General features: G+C 39.2%; 1 protein-coding gene across 3 annotated transcripts in view; it reads left to right on the top strand.

Annotated features, from left to right (window-relative positions):
- Nucleotides 1-19,382, top strand: part of CAMSAP2 (calmodulin regulated spectrin associated protein family member 2) — a 135,899-nt gene that overhangs the window by 111,016 nt on the left and 5,501 nt on the right. For all 3 annotated transcript variants that reach the window (XM_020784669.3, XM_020784671.3, XM_078392283.1), the window contains 9 exons: nt 759-852; nt 2,396-2,489; nt 6,920-7,002; nt 8,877-8,949; nt 10,540-12,727; nt 14,074-14,210; nt 15,497-15,717; nt 16,505-16,577; nt 19,181-19,296. In XM_020784669.3, coding sequence (XP_020640328.3) covers nt 759-852; nt 2,396-2,489; nt 6,920-7,002; nt 8,877-8,949; nt 10,540-12,727; nt 14,074-14,210; nt 15,497-15,717; nt 16,505-16,577; nt 19,181-19,296 — 3,079 coding nt within the window. The remainder of the gene's footprint in view (nt 1-758; nt 853-2,395; nt 2,490-6,919; nt 7,003-8,876; nt 8,950-10,539; nt 12,728-14,073; nt 14,211-15,496; nt 15,718-16,504; nt 16,578-19,180; nt 19,297-19,382) is intronic.

Below are 19,382 nucleotides of genomic sequence, written 5' to 3'. Positions count from 1 at the left end.
TTAAATTAATGATGTTGTCACCTTTCCAAGGGGGAAATTAAATAGCAGGATTTCAGCTATAGTTTTAGGTACTACAGTGGTGCCCCACATGACGATGATAATCCGTCCCCTAGAAATAGCTGTTTAGCGAAATCATCATCATGCGAAAACCATTTCCCAATTGGAATGTTTGAAACTCGTTTAATGCGTTCCAGTGGGGAAAATATCTCGTTTTGCGAAGATCCCACATAGGGCAGCCATTTTGCAAAGCACCGATCAGCTGTTAAAATGGCTGTCCTGCGAAGCATGGGCCCCGTAAACACAGGGCAGCCATTTTGCGAAGCCGCCGATCAGCTGTAGAAATCGTTGTCTTGCGAACAGTCTGCAAAGCATGGACCAAATCATCGTCAAGCAAAAATAGCCCATTGGAATGACTGTTTTGCGAATCACTATAGTGCTCACAAAAAGTCATCATTATGCGGATTCGTCGTTTAGCGGGGTCATCGTCTAGTGAGGTACCACTGTAATCTAAATAAGAGTTTTTGGTTAGTATGGTTCCCATCATAACTGTCACGTTATATATAACCTGGGTTCCAGTCCACACTTGTCCATGAAAACTTGCTGGTGAGTGACAACGGTAAAACCATCACGTCTCATATACTTTGAAAATCCTATTAGGGTCATCATAAGTTGGATGCAACTTGATAGCACATAACACATGCAAACTGTCTTTAGCATTTATCTGTTAATATTAATTAAATATCCATCTTTTATTATAGAGTAATTATTTAGTGTTCATGGCAGAACTCTTCTGGTGGTTTGAAGTGGTAAAGCCTTCATTTGTCCAGCCTCGAGTTGTGGTTCATCCTCAAGGTAATTTTTTTGTTTCATGTTGTGATAAACAATACAGCATGGGCTCCATGAATGTGACCAAAAGAATCTTAACTCACTGTAATCCATTGATCCGCCACTGTTGTGTGTGTGTTTTTTTTAATGGACTGTTTTTGAACTGCTGAAAATATGCAGGCTGAACTTATTGGGATATAGGTGGATGACTTCTTAATCCCGACTTCCACAGTGTGAATATCAACATGAGCTTTGGCATTTTGTGAAAGGCCCATGCTTTGTTGCCTGGCTGAGGCCCAGATAGCTATGGGATGGATGGATGGATGGATGGATGGATGGATGGATGGATGGATGGATGGATGGATGGATGGATGGATGGATGGATGGATGGATGGATGGATGGATGGATGGATGGATGGATGGATGGATGGATGGATGGGGTAGTAGGCCGTGTGAAAGACCTCTGCTTAAGTGTTTGGAGATCTGCTGTGATTCAGTACTAGGCTAGAAGAACAAACAGTCTGACCTATTAGATGTAAGCCTATTGTGGCTCATGCAGGTAATGTGAACTTGAAATGTAGATCCTCACTTGTCTCATCCTTGTAGGCAAGGACAAAACATTACAACATTCTTCTCTCCACCATCACTATGAATAGTATCCAAGATGGCTAAGGAGGAGCCCTGTGGTGCAGTGGTTAAATTGCAGTACTGCAGTGAAAACTCAGCTCATGGACTGAGTTTGATCCCAGTCTCAGGTAGCTGGCTCAAGGCTGACTCAGCCTTCCAGCCTTCTGAAGTCAGTCAACTGTGTACCCAGCTTGCGAGGGGCGGGAGAACATGTAGCTTGCATCTTTTATATATATAAAAGATTTATAAACTGCCCAGAGAATGCTTTAAGCATGATGGGGTGGTATGTAAGCAGAATACTTTGAGTTTTCTTTAACACGATTCAGAGAACCCCTCCCAAATGCAGCAATGATCGAGTAATTAAAACAACTAAACATTGAAACACAGGAATAACAAGGCAGGACTAAACATTCCATAGCTAATGTAAATTACCAACAACAGCAAAAAGCTTGCCTGAATAAAATGATCTTTATTTGACAGCAAAAATAAAAATAAGCAGGGTCAAAGGAATCTCCTGCAGGGAGAGATACACAACTGAGCTCTAGCAAGATCATAGGTCCTCTCATATGTCCCGACTAACCTTGAATCCTCCCATGTTGGAAACCAGGACACCTCATTCTCAGATCTCGAAATATGGACAGGATGGTATGGGAAAAGGGTAGCAGCTTATTTACAGTATTTATGTATCTGGTAGGGGCTTTAAAAGTAATCATGAGAGAAATAGTTACAGCTGTATATGTAATGACCAGCACTTGGAATTGTACCTGGAAGTGAATTGGTAACCATTGCAGATATTTTAAAAGGAGTGCAGTTATAATTACATAGACCTGTTTTTTGAGTACAGTGGCTGCTGCATTCTGGAGCATCCAAACCTTTGCTGGTGTCTTGACTTTTATATTGACAGGCATCTTAAATACTTTGATTGTCTTTTTTTTACCCCTAGCTGAAACTCCAAAAGAACCATCCTCTGTTCTTTCTGCAAATGCCAGTAGAAGAAACTATCCAGATGTTTCACCAGGTTCTGACCTGACACCTAGGTAATCATCTGTTTTTATGCATACTTGTAATGCAAGTCATAACTGAGCAGAATAATTTCATATCTTCTCACTTTGGCTATCTCTTTTCCTTTTCTTTCCTTTTCTTTTCTTTCTTTCTTTCTTTTTTTTTTGGCTTATTTTGTTTTTAAACTGGTTAGAATTATCAATGTCAATTTTTTTACTTATTTAAGCCAGTTTCTCTTTCATTGGCTGATGCTTATGGATGTTTTTGTTTTATTGTATGTTTTTATACATTCCCCTGGCTTTGTAAGATAAGAGATAGTAGATATTTTTTTAAAATAAACAACTATAACTTTTTAAAATTTCTTTTCCCCTTTCTGAAAGGGACTCAGATTACCACAGAAAGGAAGTGTGTTGCATACTGCACCTCCATTTTCTCATGCAAGGGAGAACTTAAAAAGTGTCTGAAAGTGGGCTTCTTTTACCTAAAATGCTAATATTCTGTCCCCTACGCATTAAATGGGGCAGGGGGAGAGTATTAAGTTAATATACTAACATAATGATATGTCTGTTTACAGGCTAAGCAATGTACAATGTTAAAATAAAACCAATATTTCATAAAAAGAATAAATATTGTGGAACATATTAAAGCTCCAAGTATATTAAGCCATGTTAGAGTGATAGGAAAAGCACAGTTTGAAAGGATGAATAAAGGAGACATATTGTGAGGTTTCAAACATTAGAATTAGTGTTAATTTAACTTGTGAATTAAATAATTTTTTTTTGAAATAAACAGGAGACATTTATGAAAAACAGCTTTTGGGTTCTCAACACTATATGATGCCTTTTTAAATTGGATCCTTCAGAAGTGGTCTTTTTGTTGGTTTAAAGTGGCCTTCCCTGATTTGGCATGTTTTCACAGGTAGACGGCAAATCCTGTAATCCTGAGAATTTGGCTGGGGATGGTGGCAGCTAATGTGTCTCCAGACTGTCAAGCTGAGGAAGTCTGTCTGTCCTCAAACAGATTGTCAGAGACCTGCATTTCCCCGCCCCTTTCTTTCCACTCACACCTTGCTGCATCTTTTTATGCTCCATAATCAGTCTCTATATGTATCTCTAGATAGATGTAAACTGATCTCGAAGTGGGACCCTGTATTTGAAAGGATAAATAAGGGGCATAATTTTATTCTTACTAAGAGAGGAAGGGTTTGTGCAAAGTGTTCATAATTGTACTGTAAACAGCTCAGAGAGTGCTCTAGCACTATTGGGGCAGTATCTAAATCAAAACAACAACAGCAACAATAACAATTTAAAGACCCAAATCATCCTGTTTAGTTACACTGTTGGAAAAGGAATAACTCACGGTGTCAAATTGCCATTAATTAACAAGTCCCCACTTGGGTTTCTCATTGTGTGCTTGTTTGGTAGCTTGAAGCACACTTAGGATTCCAGATGGGGACTCCTTAATTAGTAATAGTTTGCCACTGTGAGAAACACTATTTCCCTTCCACTAGTATTCATTACTACAAAGATACTGGTCATTATGTTATAAAAGTAATGTTGCACGTTGAGATTGTTCAGGTAACAAATAAGCACAGAATGGAAATATAAATGACATTTCTTTCCCTTAAAAAGTAGTATTCTAAACTCATGAACAAATCTTTAACCCCCCCCCAAAAAAAATCCCAGAAGTTCTATAGCTGTTTACACTGAAGAAACCACATGATGGCAAAAATAAGAGTACTGTATCTTTCTCACCACACTTGTTTATGTTTTTTTTTCCTGACCTCTGTCCATTTCTTCGGAGTGCAAAGGATACATTAGAGATCTAGAAATTTCTCTGATAGAATTAAGAATCAGCATTTTAAGAGGGATCGGCGCTCTGTCTTTTTAGACTGGACTCAAATGAGTAAACACCCAATATTCTTTCTGTTTGAAATTAGAAGAATTAGAATTTCAAATCACCTCTAACAGTGCAAGGGAAATTGCCCAGCTGGTAGTTTCTTAAGCAGAAGGCACTGTGATGATTAATAATACTTAATGCAATTAATAATTAATGATGATCAAAGATGATTAATTTTAAAAAACCTTTTTACTTTGAAAGTGCTAAATAAGATTAAAATATTAATTTGCTGCCATGTATAATGCCTATCAAAAATAAGCAAATTAAATTTTAGTGAATTAAAATAAATAATTTCCAAGCTTGGAAATTGAGAGAATGGAACCTCAGCCTTATTTCTGAATATGGCAACTTTTCTTATTTATTAATAGCAGAGAAACAGAAATAATAATACATTTCTTCTAATTTTTCTTTAACCTGGCCGATCACACAGCATCTGATTCATCAAATTCTTGCAACGTATTTGTGACAGATCAAAACAGGCATTATGGCCTGTGAGAGCATACATCGTACATGTGTGCTTGTTTTCCAGGCAACATGAGAATGTCTGTCTTGTCTACAGAGACAGACTCACATGAGTACCCATATGGAGGTTGCCTCTTTCTGATCCACTCATCTGTTCATCCCTGATCAATGTCTAAGCAAGCTCCAGACACTCAGATGGAAAACCAAGGAACATGGAAAGATAGGAAGGCACAACTCAGGTTTTCATAGCCTGCCCAAGATGCAACATTTGGATCTAGATGCAAAATAGTAGGTCAGACACAGGCACTAATTACTTATGGACCCCATGTGCCTGGGACAGCTATGGCTTATGGTATTCCACAGGTAATTAGCTCTTCTGCCTGACCTGCTGTTTTACTTCAGTTTTATATACACAGGTACAAATCTACAAATCTAGGGACGTGGTGGCGCTGCAGGTTAAACCGCAGAAGCCTCTGTGCTGCAAGGTTGGAAGACCAGCAGTCGTAAGATCGAATCCACGCGACAGAGTGAGCTCCCATTACTTGTCCCAGCTCCTGCCAACCTAGCAGTTCAAAAGCATGCAAACACAAGTAGATAAATAGGTACCACCACGGTGGGAAGGTAACAGCATTATGTGTCTAGTCACGCTGGCCACGTGACCACAGAAACTGTCTACGGACAAATGCTGGCTCTATGGCTTAGAAACGGGGATCAGTACCACCCCCTAGAGTCGGACACAACTGGACTAAATGTCAAGGGAAATTTTACCTTTACCTTACAAATCTACACATTGGATCATGGATTCTGAGTGTCCAATTTAGGCTTAATACTTGTAAATATTAAACAGTTTGAAGTTAGAAATTCTTGCAGTAGTATGGCAAATCACCAGAAATTTACTGACGACCTAGTAAGAAAACCACTATAATGAATGTTGTTTTTAATATTTTTTTTATAATCCCCAGTATAAAGTCATTAATATTCCAAATTACAATGAAAGGATTGTTGCTCCCTTAGAAACAATGTTCATAACAGTTCTTTGTTCTTTTTCACTTTGGCCCTCAGGCAGCACATAGATTTGCTTGTGGAATTAATAAAGCCTCGTAGAGTTCAATGTCTCGTTAAGTATCTGACATTCTATTCAGTAGGAAGTCAATTAGCCTTTATAGACTTCTGGTTAGTGGTACTTATACGTTTGTCTGGAATACAAGGGGCAATGCAAAGCTTACCATGTCTATATGGGGGTATTCTGTCAGCAGATTCCCACTGTATGAAAAAGCTAACTGGTGTTCTAAAAATCAGAAGGAAGACTTTGTTGCCCCTTATGAGTTGTTCTCCCCGTGTGAACTGTACACACAGTTTATGAGAGCACAGCTAGCCCTTTACATGTTTGCAAATTTGCAGCTGAGAATCAAGTGTTTTAGAAAATTTGTTAAATAGAATATATAAGTACCATTATGTAATGAACAGTCTTGCTTAATCTAGGAAAGGTTTAAAATATCACAGTATAAATATGTAGATGATATTTTAAGCAAGTGTGATACTATAATACAGCTGATGGCTTTCTGCCCGGGCAGACAATGTATTGGAAAATTGCATTCAATTCACTGACTGAATGAAAGGCATAAATATAAATTGTAATGCCAATACAGACATTACTGGATGTTTTCTGACACAAGGTAAAGTTTCAATTAAAATCCTAATTTGGAAACTTTGAAAAATAATTGCAACTACACTGATTTATCAGTCAGTGCTTTGTGGACTAATTGCAATATTGACTGAAATCCTGTTGCCTAGTGTAATAACTCACACTATAGAAGGCCCAATGAATCAGTAGGGATTTGGTGGGTTAATTGCTCCATAAATTCCATTGATTCAAATAGCCTTAGTGTACTTCAGCATAATAAATTGCATGTAGCCTATTTGGATCAGAGGAACTTACGGAAGAGTTGACTCACCAAATCTCCACTGATTCTTTGCGCTTTCCGTAGTGCAGCTTACTATGTTAAGCAGCAGGATTTCAGCTTTTGTTTCTTAGCTTATTCATGTCTGGAAAAAATTAATCTAATAAAGTAAAATTTACAAAGTTTCATTTTTAATTTTTCAGTGTAGAAAGTCCAGCTTTTCCACCATCGCATCAGATTTCTCCTGCTACTCGCACTCCCCAACAGCCTTATTCATTTGCTCCAGGTAATAGGACAACACTGAAAAATTAGGCTTCCAGCATGTTGTTTTGCCTTAGAATTCCAGATTATATTCGTACAATGCAATGTGTTGATTAGAGTTACTAGATTTTGCCTGGTTTGTCTCTTTCTGATCCACTTATCAGATGGTACTAATATACTTTTTATTATTCATGTCATCTAAAATATCGATGCCTTTTCCCTCCACTACTACCATACATGCTTCTGGCTCTCAGAACAACACAGTGGGACTCCTATGATACATTATGATGAAGGCTATAACTGACTTCAGATCACTCAGTTACCTTGAAGGCTGAACAAGAATTTGACCCTCATTCTCATGATCTAAATTGGACAGTGGCATGAAAAAGTCAGAGTTTGGGCACATCTTTTGGACTGCAGCTCCCAGAAGCCCCCACCTAGGGAAGTTTTGGAGTTGTAGTCCAAAAAAGTAACTTAAAAAAAAAAGCTGTTGAAAATATCAGCTACAATATGGGGAAACATATGTCACTTTTTGAGTTAAATGGGTGTACATTTTTGTAATCTGATGTATGGACAAGCAATATACAAACTTCTGTCCAGTGACAGAAGCAAGATAAACTGCTACTTGTTTTCTCTTACCCTAGATTTCTAGCTGTGGGCCATTCTTATTAACGATAAAACATTTTTAAATAGTGGAAGATTATCTGCAAACATGTAACTCCCATAAAATACAGCTGATAGAATGGTTGTGTTGTGAGTTTAATTTATTCTAATGGGACATTAATTCAGTTTAGTCAAGATTTTGCTTTGCTAATGACCTGGGGTTCAATCCCAGGTAGCCGGCTCAAGGTTGACTCAGCCTTCTATTCTTCCGAGGTTGGTAAAATGAGTACCCAGCTTGCTGGGGGAGGGCAATATGTAGCCTGCAGAATTAACTTGTAAACCACCCAGAGAGTGCTTGAAGCACTATGGGGCAGTATATAAGCAGCACGCTTTGCTTTTGCTTTTTAGCATGGTCAAATATGTACCTTTTAATTACCGTATTTTTCTGTGTATAAGACTATACTTTTGTCTAAAATCTTTAGACTACAAATTGAGGGTCGTCTTATACATGGAAGTAAGCTGAGGAGAGAACAAAAACAAGTGGAGGGGAATGCAGGGATCAACGTGATCCTGCAGGGCTTTGATCGCTGCTTTCCCCTCCACTTGCTACCGTATTTTTCACTCCATAAGACGCACGTCTCCATAAGATGCACCTCTCCATAAGACGCAGATAATTTTTAGGGGAGGAAAACAGGAAAAAATATTCTGGCAATTTCAGCCCGCTGGGCCCTTGGCAGTGGGGGGAGCCTCGGAAGGGTCCAAGAATGTCTTCCAGGACCCTTCAGAGGCTCCCCTCACCCCCCCACGGGGCCAGTGGGGGAGAAATCACCAGCAATTTTGCCCCTACTGGCCCCGTGGGGGGGGAAGCCTCCAAAGGATCCTGGAAGGCACTTTCGGACCCTTCCGAGGCTCCCCCCACCATCCCCCCACTGGGCCCTGGGGAATGCTGTATTACAGTATTTGCTCCATAAGACGCAGACACTTTCCCACCACTTTTTTGGGGTGGAAAATGTGTCTTATAGAGCAAAAAATACGGTAAGCCACACTTAGATTTCTTAATTTGGGTTAGAAAAGTGGGGGTGTCTTATACATGGAAAACTATGGTACTTTTCTGCACAGTGTCATTTGAGATGTGATTAGTTTATTTAGCCTGTTCTAATTCACATCAACAATAGAACTGTGTTTCACATTGAGTCACAGAATTTGAATTAACTACCTTAGATTCAAATGTGTTTTTTAAAAAAAACAATTCCAGAATAATTTGTCTCTTACATTGCACTGTGTGTCAATTTCCAGCAGGCAGCATTAGAAGATCTACATCTATGTCTTATATGGATGGATATGTAGGAACATGGCCTAAAGAAAAAAGGTAAGTCCTTTATTATTTAGCACCATATTCCATCAGTGCAGTGATGTATCACTTATAATGCTATATTTGATGCAAGAGGAGTGAATATCCTGCAGTTCAGATGCATGCTGATTAAACAGGAAACTCTGACATCTGAGCATTCAACCTGGAGGCATGCGGTGCATCACGGCCTCTCCCAATTTGAAGAGACCCTTGTCCAGCAGGCCGAGGCAAAGAGGCAGTCACGCAAGCAGTAAAATCAGGGAGCTAGACAGGGTACAGATTGGATTTGTCTTCAGTGTGGAAGGGATTGTCACTCTTGAATTGGCCTCCTCAGCCACACTAGACGCTGTTCCAAGTCCTCCATACAGAGCACGTTACCATAGTCTCTCGAGACTGAAGGATGCCTAACCTAACACAGGAAGAAGCAGGTTGTGGATTTTAAAGCTCACATCACTTTTTACCAGATGTAATGTATCTTGTTTGTTTTTGTTTTGTTTTTATTTTTTGCTTGTAAGACATCTGGAATAATGAACAAACAAGTCAAAATAGCTGGACGAAATATTTACACACATTAGGTTGTCAGTTATATTTGGGACATTTGTCAGGCGTGACCAACTAAATTATGTAGAGTCACTTTTCACAAATGCATCTAGAAGCAGGGGAACTTATCCTTAAGCATAGTGGAAAAGAATGGAAGCATTTGCCTGTTCAAGGTGAGAACAGTAGGCAGTGCTGCTGACTAGGATCAGCCATGTGATCAGCTTAAGCAGGGCCTTCATTCTCTTTGCCTTGATGGTTTGACCTCAAAGAGATCAGCTGGTAGTATCTGGATTGGCTGTGTAGTGCTCATTTTCCTTACATGATCTCTACTTGATCCCTGAATGGCTGGGATCATAACTGAAGCAGAAAGAATTCCTTGACAAAAAGGTTATCAAAGCAGCTGCAAATGTAGAAACAATGGCCAGACTCTTACTGCCAATTTACGCCTGTGCCAGGGAACTCATATAAGTCTCTGTGGCAAATTGCTCACCATCAATATGTATGTTGCATTAATAGCTGCTTGTCAGGCACATGTTTAGGAACATAACCAGCACCTCATTAATGAGCAGCAGTCTGCCATCAATGCCTACGTGATTTCCATTACAGAAGGATAAATCATCGTTGAGACTCTGGTCAATGCTCTAAAAGAAAAGTTGAAAAGAAGTAAGGATAGGGCTTGGCTTGGTTTTGTTTGAAATGTCCCAAAACCTTAAATTGGCAAATGTTTGTTGTGGGCTTAATCTCTGCTAAATGACCAGCTGACTAGGTAATGCTAATAGAATACGAATGCAATATAATTATTTTAATTTTCATAATATTACATTTTCAGCACTTTATTGTTAGTTTGCAGCTTACAGTTATGATGTAAAAGAGAATGTGTTACTGTTCAATGCTAAAGATGTTGGTATGTTTCTGACATTTTAGTATGAAAAGGGAATAATATTAAATAATAGATGAAATAATATAAATACTAACACTTCAGTACTAAAACTTTGGAATATTTCCAACATTTTAATATTAAGAGAGGTTTGTTTTAAACACTTTCTTTATTTTTCTGTTCCTTTTTAGATCTTCAGTGCATGGAGTTTCATTTGACATTTCCTTTGATAAAGAGGACAGCATCCGCATGACGCCTTCCAACAGAGGAATGACCCGATCTCTCAGCAATGAAGGACTGGCACAAAATGCTAGCCGTTTGCCGAGACATGTTAAAAAGAGCATGGTCTTCAAACCTGTAAATGGTGAAGAGGAAAGCGAAGATATTGAAGAAGAAAAAGATGTTGAAATGTGCAGTGATTTAGAGGCCAATAGCAATCAAAGAAACGCAAACCAAATTAGCCCATACAACCTACCAAATGGAGCCCTGCAAAACAGATTGGTTACTGATGAGTTTGGTAATCAGATTGAGGCCCCAAGCATTGAGCAGGCGTTACAGATTATCCACGACAATGAGAAATCTTCCAGTGTTACTCAGCCAGAGCAATTTACAAATGGGTTTTTCCTACACAACAAGGAGATCAGTCTCCTGAACTCAAATGGAAATCCCAATCAGGGCAGTCCTGACATTATCGCAGATACAAAAAGTGCCCTCAGTCCTGTGACTGACAATACAGAAGTGGATACTGGAATCCATGTTCCTTCAGACATTCCAGAGACAATGGATGAGGATTCTACCTTGAGAGATTATACGGTGAGTCTGGACTCTGATATGGAAGAACCATCCAAATTTTTGCATGAATATGATAGCAGAGGTGTGAACCATAAGGAACAAGTAAGTCCTTGTCCAAGCTCAGTAAGTGCCAAATCACAAGCGGGCAGCAGTGCATCGTCGAGTTCAGGAGTTAAAATGACCAGCTTTGCAGAGCAGAAATTTAAGAAATTGAATACAGATAGCAGAAGTAGTGGAAGCAGTTCTCAGAAAACCACCCCTGAAGGCTCTGAGCTGAATATTCCTCACATCGTTTCTTGGGCTCAGATACCAGAGGAGTCCCCTCTCCCTCAGGGAAGAGACACAACCCATTTGCTGGCCTCTGAAATGGTGCAACTGAAAATGAAGCTGGAAGAGAAGAGGCGAGCAATTGAGGCCCAGAAGAAGAAAGTTGAAGCTGCTTTCACTAAGCAAAGACAAAAAATGGGAAGAACAGCGTTCCTCAATGTTGTCAAGAAGAAAAGTGAAGGAATTTCTCCCCTTAGAGAAGAGGCTGCTGGAGCAGAGGATGAGAAGGTGTTCACCGACAGCAATAGGCCAAAAGAAAAAGAAGCCCAGAAGCCAGGAGAACATCTAAACAAAACGGTGGCAACGATAAAAGCAAGCACAGAAACACCACAGGCTAAGTGGCTGAAGTATCCAAGCACCCCAGTTGATCCTGAAAAGCAATGTAATTTGGTCAGCCCCTCTGAAGAAAACTTAAATGAAGGTGACCTTTTGGAATATACAAAATCTATTGAGAAGCTGAATGCATCTCTTAATTTCCTTCAGCAAGAAATGCAACGCCTCTCACTTCAACAAGAGATGCTAATGCAGATGAGGGAGCAGCAAGCTTGGGTTATCTCGCCACCTCAGCCTTCTCCCCAGAAGCAATTTCGGGAGTTCAAGCCTTCAATGAGGCCTGCGGGGTCAGCATCTCCTGTCACCCCATTTTCAGTGGAGTCTCCTCGACCTTCCCACCAGTCCCCACAGTCGTCTTCTAGGAAGAATTCTTCTCTCCCCAGTAAAGTACAAAGGACTCCTAGGCCCAATGAACTGAAAATAACACCTTTGAATCGCACTTTGACTGCCCCACGGTCTGTGGATAGTCTTCCTCGTTTGAGAAGATTTTCTCCAAGCCAGGTATCCATTCAGACGAGATCATTTGTTTGCTTTGGAGATGATGGCGAACCTAACCTTTTGAAGGAGGCCAAGACTACGACAGAAGAGGTTACTGATAGAGAAGAAGTGGGTGAAAAGGAAGAAGTGAAAAAAGATGCAGTGGAGCAAAATTCAGAGGAGGAGCTGATCAGACCTGTGGAGTCTACAGTGTCTGAAGTACTGTCACAGCCCATTACTGAGACTGTCTGCCTTACTCCAAGTGAGGAGCCTCCGAAGCCACCAGCATTGCCAGTGCCTGCATCTAAATCTGGTAGTCTCATAGAAGTTTCCCTCACAGATTTAAAACCATCAGAAAAATCAGAGGATTCTCTTGAGAAATCAGAGGGCGAGAGTGACAAAGAACAGGTGGAGGATGACCAAAAATTGTGTTGTGGATTCTTTTTCAAGGTGAGTAGGTGCATCATGGCATGTTTCTACAGCAATATTGTAGTTAAAACAGGGGGGGGGGAAATCAAATTATATCATGCCAGAAAGCATAGTTGCTGTGAAACATATTTTATGACAATGTTCTGAGAGATTTGGGGCCTTTCAACAACTGACAAAATGTGTGAAAGGACACGTTTTTCAAATTCATGTGGACTTTTGTCCTTGAAGTGCTTAAGTTTCTAACTGCCCTGGATCAGATTACATTGGCTGAACTTCCATAGTAAGTTGCAGCTAGAATAGGTCCATTAAGTCATTAGGGATATGACGAGTCAACTCCTCTATAAGTTTCGTTGATTCAATGGATCTACTCTAATTGCAGCTTACTATGGGATTTCAGCCAATGTGTTGTACTGACCCTAAGAACTAGTATTTAGAATTGTACTGCACAATATATTCACAATCCCAGATCAACCACATTTCCCTGGTATCTTTCTCTGTTGTCTCTTTGTCTTCATTTTCTATATATTCTTTGGAGTATTATCATGTTAGCCATCTACCAGTTATTTAATTTTCTCTGTATATGGAGTTGTTCTGTTCGATGCAATTTTTTGTCCCTAATAGCGGAGACCCATTGAATCAACAGGACTTACAATGATGGTGATTTAACAGGTCTCAGTCATTTTGTAGATGTACAGTGGGGTCTTGACTTGAGAACTTAATCTGTATTGGAAGGCGGTTCTCAAGTAAAAAAGTCTGTAAATCAAGTCTCCATTGACCTACAGTGCATTGAAAACCGATTAATCCCGTAACGGGCCGTTTTTGTTCCATTTTGGTTTTTTTTCTGGTCTGTAAGTCAAATCTCAGTCTGCAAGTCAAACCTAAATTTTGCGGCCAGAGAAGTCTGTAACTCAAAAAGTCTGTAAGTCAAGCCGTCTGTAAGTCAAGAGTCCGCTGTACTCTAATTGGAAATACTCTAGTTAAGACTAAAACAGATTTAAGAAACTCTCCACAATACAATAATTTTAAAGTGGGTATAGTACAAGTATGTTCTGTCTATCGAGCAAACATAAAATTATAGAAAAGAAACTCATTGTACCATCCCATCTTTCAGTTGGGCAAGCTGGTATATCAGAATAATATCATTTAAATAACAACTTGATCTTGTACGTTCTACTATATCCCAGTGCTGCTGCCACCTCACTTCCTTTCTGTAACTTTAGGCCATCCTTCAAAATGTTTTGACCCCCATCATTTTTCCCCTTTTATTTCAATGACTACCCTGTGGATAAAATGGCTACCCTGTGGATAAAATCTGCCATGATATTATAATATCATTTAGTTTGTTCCTTCTTAAATATTGCAACTAGGATGATCAAAAGCCTGAAAATGATATGGCAGTGAAACGGGCAGCATTATTGGAGAAGCGACTGAGAAGGGAAAGAGAAACTTTACTTCGAAAACAGCAACTGGAAGCAGAGTTGGAAACTAAAAAAGAAGAAACAAAGTAAGATCAAGTGCACATGATAGTCATTCTGACTTAAATTTAGCTGACTTAAATTTATCCTGTCAAAATCTGAATAGCTAAACTTAGAATTGGTGTTTCTCATAAAACCATTTCCCCAATCTAAACCTCATGAACCAATTAAACTATTTTGTTTATCTGATGATCTGTTCATGGCAATATCCTGATCAGTTCTGGAAAACAAACTTCTTTTACATAGAGGTACAGGAAGAAATGTGACAGCTAACCAATGCACAGTAACTTTCAGAACTATCTGCAGTATAGTTTAAGAGACATTTTATTAATGCAGTTGTTAATCCCAACAAGAATAGACTCAGTAAATCAATGGCATTCATGTAGTTGTTGATGTACTTACAATCAGTGGGTTCTACTCTGATTGGAACTAATAGTTGGATTTAGCCCTTTACAGTTAAATTAGATTTTACATGAGTCTGCCCTAAGCCTTTAGACAGGGTTCTCGCATAATAGGAAGCCAGGGTTTCTCACTACAGGCACATATTGCAGCTAGCCTTGGGCTCAGACATTCCCCACACCTCCTTCTTATGCCAGAGGAAGAGCGGAGAAGCAGACAAACTCAAGGAACTGTGATTTGCTTGTACTACAGTAATCAAGGGTTTGACGCCGCAGTTGGATCAATGATTATGATGACCTGATGTGATCAGTATAGCCATTCTCTTTCCTTGGTAAAGTGGTAACAGCCTGTAGTAATTGATTGATTGATTGATTGATTGATTGATTCATTCATTCATTCATTCATTCATTCATTCATTCATTCATTCATATCTACTTATACATGTATTTGACTGCAAATCTTAATATTATAAATGTCTTATCTAATCAAATCATATTGGCCAAAAACGTATTTCTTATTCCCATCAGTAAGTCAAATGGGATAAATCGCTGTGGTAAATTGTTATTAGTTTAGAAGTCAGCACTCGCATTTTTCATCACATGCCAAGCCACATAATTTATATTTGATGAGAAAATACAAGTCATGGCTTTTTAACTGGTTGGTGATTGATACTCTTTGAATTATGCTGGTGAGCATATCAATAGGATTCTGACCATTAAACATTTTTTTAAAACCTTGTTTTATTTTTTTTTTTAATGTTGCTAAGAAATCAGATTACACATTTGATACTGACAAGAACCCAGTGCTAATGAGATGGTTCTTTTCCACCGTAATTTTTGATAACTTGTGATAATCAAACATACTTTTTGGGTGTGAGCAAGGGATGATTTACCAACAATGATGTTGATATTCCAAGGAGGAAGTCTGAAGAAGAACGTCAGAAAAAGGAAGATGAAAGAGCACGGCGTGAGTTCATTAAGCAAGAATACATGAGACGGAAGCAGCTGAAACTCATGGAAGACATGGATATTGTCATAAAGCATCGCCCCCATTCATCCAAACATAAGAAGCCACGTCCCAAATCCATTCACAGAGATCACATTGAGTCACCCAAAACCCCAATCAAAGGTCCTCCAGGTAATAAATATAGGAGTAGAGTGGTGCTAAAACTCCAGCTTTGGTTTGCAGTACTATGTTGTTGAAATATGACACACATCTAATTCTTAATCTAGGGACTTTAATTCAGGGAACCATCATGCAGTAAGTTTCCTGTTAAACCTGTCCTACCCCTCTAGCTGTTTGTTTTTACTCGTCCCTAGAAAAGCGGGAGGGGGGGGGAGATCTAAATACTTTTCATATAGCTGCTATTTTTTGTCATGCATTAACTACATTTAGAAAGATACAAGCAAGTGTCAGATTGAGTCAGCATAAAAGAAAGTCAGAGTTTAGAAAAATTACTTTTTAAAAATCAGCAACTTTCAGCAACCCCCCTGCCAGTATGACTAGCACTGGTCATTCTGGCTGGGATATTCTGGGAGTTGTGGTTGAAAAAATAATAATTTTACCAAGCTTTGAACGGCACCCATATTAGAACATTTTCTCTGTTTTTACTAGCCGTTTATACCTATAATTGCTAAATCTGTTTTGATGCTTAGGTTTAGAACCACTAATATCATGCTTGAATTTATATGCCTCAGTGGTTCATAAGAAGACAACATACCAGTTCTAAATTATGCACCATATGTGTACAATTCAAAGAGACAGTAAAAGGAGGAAATATTTCTTAGAAATCTGGAGAGTGAGTGAGTTTGTTTGTTTGCATATCTAATGACCATTCTGTGGTTCTTACTGCCCTTTGCTTGAAATGTCTGCTATTTATTTGGTTCACAATTTGACTGTGTTGTGTATGTTGTTTCCTCTGTAGTATCCAGCCTTTCACTGGCATCACTAAACACAGGAGATAATGAAAGTGTGCAATCAGGAAAGAGAACTCCAAGGTAAATCCTCAGTTAATGGTTTCCTTTTGATAGAATTCATTGAGTTAAATCAGAAGAAATCACATTAATGTCAACTTAAGTCACATTCATTCAGTAGGTTTCCTCTAGTTGTGCTCCATAATTGGATTCAACTTCTTGTCTTTGATATGCACAATAGTGTTCATTCAATGATGCAACAGTTTAATGTGTACTTTAAAATAATACATGAATTAAGTCTTGATAGTCAATGATGCTCATCTAACCATTGGATTGCAACGTGGCCAGAGGTTAATCCTGCGCATATTATTTCTCATCCCATGGTGACTCACTCACAGTCCTCCCCCCTCCAGTATACAGCTTTGTCTGTATTTACAGTGACATGATATCACAAGCATAGGTACACATTACTCAATTGCTGCAGGCTGGAGGCAAGATATATGGTGGTTTCATTCAGTGCTTTCCAGGGGCTAGCACAGGCCTTCTGGTTGTTTAAGATCTGAAAATAAAATAGGATTAGGTTGCACTCCTATACACAAGTAACCCAGTACACAGGATTGGATTTGCTTCTGAGCAAACATGTATATACAGTGGTACCTCACTAGATGGCGACCTCGTAAAACGACAAATCTGCATGACAATGAGGTTTTGAGATCACTATAGCAAGTCGCAAAACAGTCATTCCAATGGGGGATTTTTGCTGGACAATGATTTGGTCAGTGCTTCGCGGACAATTTTTTCACAAGACGACGATTTTTACAGCTGATCAGCGGCTTCGCAAAATGGCTTCCCTTTGTTTTCAGGACCCATGCTTCGCAGGACAGCCATTTTGACAGCTGATCGGCACTCGCAAAATGGCTTCCCTATGGGCGATCTTTGCTGGACGATGACTATTTTCCCCATTGGAACGCATTAAACAGCTTTCAATGCATTCCAATAGGGAATGCATTAAATCTAATTTAATTTATCTGACTTTCCTTATCTATCTATTATTTATGATTTATGTTATGTTTTGTTAATTGATATTTTCGATTTATGCTATTATAATTGTATATATGTTGCTGTTAGCCGCTCAGAGTGGTATAGACTTATCAGATGGGCGGGATATAAGTCAAATAAATAAATAAATAAATAAATAAATAAATAAATAAATAAATAAATAAAACGGTTTTCGCATGACAATGATTTCGCTAAACAGCGATTTCTATGGAACGGATTATCATTGTCATGCGGGGCAACACTTTATTAGAAATGCAACAATACAGCTCTCCTTAATTTTTAGAAGTAATTCCTTGAGAAGTGTCTCTTCTCACTGGTGACAGCTACAGATAAATGAGATTGACTAAATTGTATAACCTATGAAGAATTTGCAGGGGAAGTATACCTGAGGGTTTCTGGGATGTGCAAGATTGGTCCTACCCCTATAGCCTGGGGGGGCAACTTTGGTCAGACTGGGGGCCACATTTGCCTCCTGCCAGGACTTGCTGTAATCTCTTCCCCAAGAAAAAAGTGGGATTTACCCCCTCATTTTGCTAAAACAGGAAATGACTGGAAGGTTGGTTAAAACAAAACCAAAAACTTATATTTTTCAATAAATAAAACATAGCAGTGTTACTTGCTTTACAGAAGAATTGTAATTTTTTTCGATGGGAGTGTTGGACGCTCAGTCAGAGGGAGGGAAATCAAGCAAAGGAGCATGTAATCAATGGACGATTGTTGCCCACCCCTGTTATAAACATCCCATGATTTTATCAGCTTTGTAGTCTATTCTCTCATAAACTTTGTTGATAATATCATAAGCAAAAGTACTGCAAATATCACCTTCTCCATCCTCCCTAGGTGCCAGAAAAGGGTATTGCTAAAGGTACAAAACAGATTTACATATTCTGTGTTTCTTCCCTTTGGCAGCACTGCAGGGAAATAGGGTGGAAATATCACATAATCTACTAGTAACTGACAAGCAGTTGACAGACTGATAATGGTTGACATTTTGCCTACCTATTATTGTGGCTTTCTACATTATAGACCCTCTAGATCCCTGGAAGAATGAGCCTGCCATTAGTTCATTCTGCTCAGTGTTCATTTTTAATATAGTGTGCACCTTAATATTGTTCCAAATACAGCGGTGTGCCGCACCACGACGATAATCCATTCCCCTGAAATCGCTGTTAAGCGAAAACATCATCCAGCGAAAACAGTTTCCCCATTGGAATGCATTGAAACCCATTTAATGTGTTCCAATGGGGAAATTACCACGTTGTCCAGCGAAGATCGCCCATAGGGGAAGCCATTTTCCGAGCACCGATCAGATGTTAAAATAGCTGCCCTGCGAAGCATGGGTCCGGAAAACACAAGGCAGACATTTTGCGGAGCCAGAAAACATCATCATCTTGCGAACAAATGGATCGCGAAGCACGGACCTAATCATCGTCAAACGAAAATCCCCCATAGGAAACATTGTTTTGCGATCGCTATAGCAGTCGCAAAAAAGTCACTGTCCTGTGGATTTGTCCTACAGCGGGGTCATCGTCTAGCAAGGCTCCACTGTACCTGTTTTCATCCTTACATTGAATAAATGGTTTTTGAGACAGCTTTTTTTGTTTGTGCCTGTATGCATACAAATCTAGGTCAGAATCTGTGGAAGGGTTTGTATCTCCAAGTCGTTGTGGGAGTCGCAATGGGGAAAAGGACTGGGAAAATGCATCAACCACCTCTTCAGTGGCTTCTGCTACAGAGTATACAGGTCAGTAGTGAGAATGTTCTTTGAATGGAACTGCTTGAAAATGATCATTCCTTTAACTAGGTGGTGCAAACCCTCTCACCCTTCCC

This window comes from Pogona vitticeps, chromosome 4, assembly GCF_051106095.1.
Source record: "Pogona vitticeps strain Pit_001003342236 chromosome 4, PviZW2.1, whole genome shotgun sequence".
Classification (NCBI taxonomy): Eukaryota; Metazoa; Chordata; class Lepidosauria; order Squamata; family Agamidae; genus Pogona; species Pogona vitticeps.
Note: the sequence above shows the minus strand (reverse complement) of the source record. Positions and strands in the feature narration are given on the sequence as shown.